This window comes from Nematolebias whitei, unplaced genomic scaffold (genome assembly GCF_014905685.2).
Source record: "Nematolebias whitei isolate Nwh7 unplaced genomic scaffold, NemWhi1 Nwh_scaf_287, whole genome shotgun sequence".
NCBI classification, from domain to species: Eukaryota; Metazoa; Chordata; class Actinopteri; order Cyprinodontiformes; family Rivulidae; genus Nematolebias; species Nematolebias whitei.
Window position 1 is genome coordinate 762 of NW_023618832.1, and position 6440 is coordinate 7201.

Here is a 6440-nt window from a genome sequence, read left to right on the forward strand (position 1 = left end):
TGTAGCAGTACTGTAGTATCATGTAACAGTACTGCAGTATCATGCAGCAGTACTGTAGTATCATGTCCGTCCATTTGTCCTCTTCTTATCTGGGTCCTGGAGAAAACAGGTCCAGGAAGAAATCTCAGCCATAAATTTGAGTTCCCTCTGAGGGTTCCCAGGGGGTTCCCAGGCCAAAAGATAGACAGGACTAGATGCGTGAGTTCTAGATCTGCCCTGGGGTCTCCTCATGCCAGGAAAATGTCTAGAAGGAGGCGTCCAGGAGCCCCCAGTCCTGGTCCAGTTCTAGCTCATGAAACAAGAAGTGAAGCTGAAGCGTGGGTGGTAACAGTGGAGGGGGTCCCTTAATGCTGCACCTGGAGGAGTCCTCTGAAACTGGATCATTTGGTTTTTAATTCAATCTGCTTCACTCCAGTAAACAAGTGTAAACGACTTCATAAGGAGCTCAGATGACTGAATGTCCTCCTCTCAAGGTGTTTTACTACTCCACTGGGATCTTTGAGCGAGCGGGGGTGTCCCAGCCCGTCTATGCCACGGTCGGTGCCGGCGTGGTCAACACCATCTTCACTGTGGTCTCCGTAAGTCGCTAAAGCTCCGTTAACGGTAAAACTCATCTGGATGTGGGAGCATTGAACCTTCTGTCCTTCTGTGCAGCTCTTCATCGTGGAGCACGTGGGCAGGAGGCCCCTCCACCTCGTCGGTTTGATGGGGATGGCGGTTTCAGCCGTGTTTCTAACCGTTGCCATGGCGCTGCTGGTACGTGTTTCCCTCCACCTTTGCAGAACCCGTTTGAAACGTTTACCTGAGAGCCCCCGCGGCGGTCTTTCTTCTCCGTTCAGGACCAGCTCAGGTGGATGTCCTACGTCAGCATTGTGGCCATCTTCAGCTTCGTGGCCTTTTTTGAAATCGGCCCCGGCCCCATCCCCTGGTTCATCGTGGCCGAGCTCTTCAGCCAGGGGCCCCGGCCCGCTGCCATCGCGGTTGCTGGTTTTTGCAACTGGTCGGCCAACTTCCTGGTGGGGATGTGTTTCCAGTACGTCGAGGTGAGTGTTGCTGCCAGTGAGCAGCTGCGACCAGCGTCAAGTTCTCCATGAACACTAAAAGGAGCGCTTCCACCGCGCATGCAACCTTTCAAACAACGATCCTGTGAGCCCTCAGGGTGTGTGTTCAGGATGACTCCTGGCTACTACCACACAAAATATGAACCTGTTCTTTGTAAAACTGACCAAGTTTGAGCTACTTTGTTGTAGCTGTGGCAGCCATTTTGGATCGGTTTGATCCTTAACAGTGTTTCCTCTTGGCAGGGCGCTCCTCTCTTCAAGGATTTTTGTTGACGCGTGCATGTGTTGATGCATGCATGTGTTGACGCGTGCATGTGTTGACGCGTGCATGTGTGTAGAGGGACGTGCTTGTGTTTGTGTCGGCAGTTTTCGACGGGGTGGGGGCGGTGTAGGACAGTTCGGTAGGCGGGGCGCCCTCCTTATATAACGGTAGGGAAACACTAAAGATCCACGTCTTGAGAGTTTAGACTCCCAGGGTCCAGGGGATATTTTGCTGACAGACAGACGAACCAGCACACCGGTCTAATTATTTCAGGGTCTGTCTTTCCCCTAAATGCTCGTTCACTTCTCTTTAATCTGCTGCTCTTCTTTATAAAACAGCTTCTGTCCACAAAGTGAAGGAATGAAACCGTTTGTTTCCCCCTCAGCAACTCTGTGGCCCCTACGTCTTCATCATCTTCACCGTCCTGCTGCTTGGCTTCTTCGTCTTCACTTACTTCAAGGTGCCTGAGACCAAGGGCCGCACCTTCGAGGAGATCTCCGCAGGTTTCCGCCACTCGTCCGGTCAGGGCGCAGACAAGTATTCAGCTCCCGAAGAGTTCAACACCCTGCGGGGTCACGACCCCGACCTGTGAGAGCTGCGACAACATTTGTGCAACAAAAAGTCCCACTCCAGTTTTTATACGAGTTCTTTACCTCAGACTGGTTTAATATTCACTCACACACTAAAGTCTCTTCTTTACAGTTTGGTTTAGATTTTATCCAACCTAAAACAAACTCGCTGTAAAAAGATTTTTTTTAAATTAGTGTTAAAATTAATTGTAAAGCCCATGGAATGGGCTGGGGGGGGGGGTTCTATGGAACAGTGATAAAAAGTGAACATCTTACCTGTGACTGGCTCTTTGAATCACCTCAATTTGAGGAAAGATGAGCAGACTGACGAGCTAATGGCTAGTCCAAACACGGCTAAGACCAGAGTTTCCATTAAAACTTGATAAACCTTAACTTCATCGTCATTTTCTCATTTCATGTTTGTTTCAATGGAACTAAACGACAGACAGCAGCTACGGCAGCAGCTAGCTGTAGCTGTTTCAGTGCAGCCTGAATCCTGCAGGAATTTAAGATTTCTGCAGAAATAATCATGTAAATAAATCATGTAATATTAATAAATAATAAATCAGTGTTTATTCGCTGGCCAGTCTGTGTCAACACAGAGAAAATGTTTTCTACATTTAGCAGCAGTTCATAAAATCACTTCTATTTGTTGTTTTCCATCACAGTTAATGAAACATTAATGAATTACAGCAGAGATGATTTGAGTTGAGCCCTGCCTGCAGCAGACACTGGTGCTACAGCTAGCTGCTGCTGCTATCTGCTTACAGATGATCCCAAAATTCACAGTAGTGAACCTGAGGGCGGTGTGGCGTCTCTCAGAGTCTTTGTGAGCCACCATGACGTTTTTGAGTCCGGACCTGTTTCAGGACGACACGCGTGTTCTGACCAGCCGTTAGCTCTTCACTTGAACTAAACCACACATTTAACCAACAGTCGTGTTGTTTTAGCCACATAAAGAATATTCTGTTAGGTTTTGATGTATTGAATTTATGTCAGTGTTTGTTTTTATTGTCATTATTTGAAACTGATTTATTTATTGTTGCTTTTTCTTCTTTAAGCTTCGTAGAAAGTAAAAATTGTTGAACCGGTCAGATGTTTCAGAATGTGTGTATTTTACTGTAATTAACAGATCTGTTTAATTAGCTCTTGTATTTATATTTACATTTCTATTCTTGGTGTTTTAACATTTTAATAATTGGAATGCATATTAATAATTAGGTAGAAGTTTTGTTTTTAAATTAATTTTGTTTTTGTGCATAAAAATCCAAACTCAATTTTTGCCTGTGAAAAGTGATTCTTAGGATTTTTGTTATTTTTAATTGTGTGATGTGAGTTTTACTTCATTGGTTTTTCTCATAGATGTTCTTTATAGTGTATTAAAATAAAAATAAAACTACAAAACACATTAATGTTTTTGTTGAATAGTGATTAATCTGTGACGTTTGTAAACAAGTTAATAATCTGAATTTAAATAAAGCTGTCGAGGAACAAAAGTTCAGCTGACGTCAAACTCCTGGTGATACAAACTTAAATATTTAATAAAGACCAGACTGAACTGATAATTATTATTTTTTGTTGTTTCAGTAACAAATACTTTTTTTTTTAATTCAAGGGAGCAATCACAGGTGATCACACAAACAATCAAAGATGGGAATCACCATGGCAACCAGGGACTGTGGAAAAAAAGGCGGGAATCGCCATAGCAACCAGGGTCTGGTGAAAAAAGGCGGGAATCGCCATAGCAACCAGGGACTGTGGACAAGGTGGGAATCACCATGGCAACCAATAAATAACCCAGATTCTGTTCTTTGCTTCATTTTCCATCATGGCTGCTCTCATAAATCCTACAGAAACAACTTTTTGGTTAGAACCTTTACGATGAGAAGTGTTGTATTAAAACCTCTGCAGAATCCGGCCAAGTCCAAAAGAAGCTGAAGGACAAACAGGAAGAGGTTCAAACCGAGTGTTTTCAACATAAAGCTCATACTTCTACTTAAAAGTAATAGTAGCTGAGAATCTTATAGCTGAAATTGATTTAAAATAAGGTTGAGGTCTAATTTTGTTTAAAGAAGAAAGATGATGAGCTACAATGGTACCTTTCAACATTTGTACATATTAATAAAAATATTGTAGGGATTATGGTTTGTTTCCTGGTGTTTAGCCCCATCTTGTGTTGTGTTTATGTCTTGTGTCCTTATCCTCAGTTTCTGTTTTCTATAGGGTTTGTGTTGTCCTAGTGTATGCCTCCATCTGCTGTTGTGTGTCTGTTCCTGCACTCCCTGGTTTCCTGGTTTGTCTTTTCCCCTGATGTGTTTCAGCTGTGTGTCCTCACAGGTGTTTTGTCTCGTTAGTCACTGTCTATAGTCTGTGTCTCTGTGTTAGTCCTTTGTCCTGGGATTGAATACTGTCCACTGGTGATGTCTCGGCTGTTCCTTGTGATTTCCTGTAAGTTTTGCTGCACCAGCAGCCTTTTTAATTTCTTGTTGATAACTAGTGATGGGTCGATGAAGCGTTTCAACACATCACCAAACTGTATTGATCTTGTATTGATACTGTGCCACTGCATACTGACACCTGCTGGAACTTAAAGATCACTACAGGCAACTAGTTGTCAGACAACTGACACTGGTTTGATGACCTACTATATACAATAATATGATTTAAGTCATTGTATTTTATATTGTATTATTTTGTATTTCCATTTAAATTTTAAAATATCTTTATTTTTAGATACAGTCAATAAATAATATGAACATGTATCATAACGTGAAAATATAAGTGAACGTGTTGTGAATGAGGATGCTTCTGGACTGTGTTTTTTTTTTTTGATTACAAATTTTTATTCTAAAAAAAAAGTTTGTCTTGCAGTCCTTCAGGATGAACTCCGCAGAGCCTCATCCAGCATCTGCTTCCTGGAAGCTTGATGGTTAGAAATGAGATAAAGAATAAATTAATAGGAATTAATTATCAAAGCAAAGTTGTAGAATGGTTGTATACCGGAGTTGACTCTGGATGTATGTGGGTCTTCAGTCTCATGCCTGGTCCCACGATGCAGTGATCCTCACTATGTTTAGTTTTTTCAAAAGAACCTGACGGATCAATGTCAAGGGGAGAGCCGCGGTATCTCCCAAGCCACTTAATAAAAGAAAGAAATGAAACAACCAGAACATTTATCTGTTTAAACAAAATGTACTGAGCTGAGAAGCTGCGGAGCACGTCCTGGACTTTCTTCATGTTGCCATTTGTTGCTGCAGCCACAGTGAGACCTTCACGATGAGCTTGGGTCAGTCGGGTTCTGTTTTTGCTTGAAAGTGTTCATGGTTGAAAATGTTGACTTTTACCCAGTCTCATGAAGAAAACCCAGAAGGTGCAGAGTCGCAGGAACACGGTCGAATACCTTGTAGACTGGATGGGCAAACTCCCATGACCCCTGAAGGACCCTAGTGAGGGTAAAGAGCTGATCCAGTGTTCCAGGACAGAACTCACATAGTTCCTCCTGGATCTGAGGTTCCAGGAACAACTGCAGTAAAACTGTAATGATGTTGATAAAAACAACACACCATCTTTATTTAGTCCTTTTACAGTTTAACCTTAATTTAAGAATCAGATGCTTTTACAAATATTTATGTGTTTGTTTACATTTTGTAATTTCCAAATGCTCCTAGTTGATCAGTAAAATGATCAGATGTTTCTGCAGCTCCTGCTGGCAGACCTGTCAATGACCACTGGAGGGAACCCACATCCTGAGAACTTTTACTGTGGAACCATGAAAGTTGACTTCATGTCAACCTGCCTGCCCTCATGAGACCCCCCCCTGGATGAAAGCTACTTGATGATGTCAGACTTCCTGGTGATCTTCTGACCACCTGAGACTCTGAAGGAACTTCCTCAACGTTTGTTCACCTGCTGTTTCTGCTCATTGGGTTGACGTCAGTGGAGCTTTGGAATTAAAGGAAATTATTGGAAAGAATTAATTTTGGTCTCATCTGATCAAGGTTGACTAGAAAGACGAGCTGTTGGAGCCAGCTGGCCTGACTCGATGGGCCAACTGGGTGAACTGGTTGTGTGAACGTGAACAAAACAGACGGAACCATTTCCTGTTTGAAATGTAAAGAAAATGTAGAAGTTTCCACAAAGTGACTCGTTCAGAGCACGACTGGGCCGTGCGCTCGTTAATAATTCATGATCCTGTGAAGGCGTCGGCTGCAGCTGCTGTGGTGTCTAAAAATAACTCCAAGCAGGTCAGAGGTCACAGCCGAGCCTGGAGCAGCTTCTCCTCGGGCTCTCTGCGTCTCTAATGCGCTTCAGTTCAAGTTCAACCACACAAAGATCCAAGTCCTGACGGGTCTGCAGAACAGTTCTCGTCGCCCCAAGACGTTCTCTCACCAGCCGGGACTGTTGGACACAAACCGACGGATGGCGTTGGCTGAAGCTTCTTCAGCTTTACACGCTTCACGCGTTTCCAGTGGTGTAGTCTACGTGATACGTGGGTGTACGGAGTACAAGTACTAGAAACGCTCCAGACTTGCAGTAAAAGTGTCCAGC

At 43.3% G+C, this 6440-nt stretch overlaps 1 protein-coding gene across 1 annotated transcript; it reads left to right on the forward strand.

Moving 5' to 3' along the window:
* The first annotated feature begins 449 nt into the window (after positions 1-449).
* LOC119429279 (solute carrier family 2, facilitated glucose transporter member 4-like) lies at positions 450-2000 on the forward strand. Its single transcript, XM_037696940.1, has 4 exons — positions 450-578; positions 655-756; positions 840-1043; positions 1709-2000. The coding sequence occupies exons 1-4, from the start codon at positions 450-452 to the stop codon at positions 1913-1915; spliced, it is 642 nt and encodes a 213-aa protein (XP_037552868.1). The 3' UTR covers positions 1916-2000.
* Positions 2001-6440: the final 4440 nt, after the last annotated feature.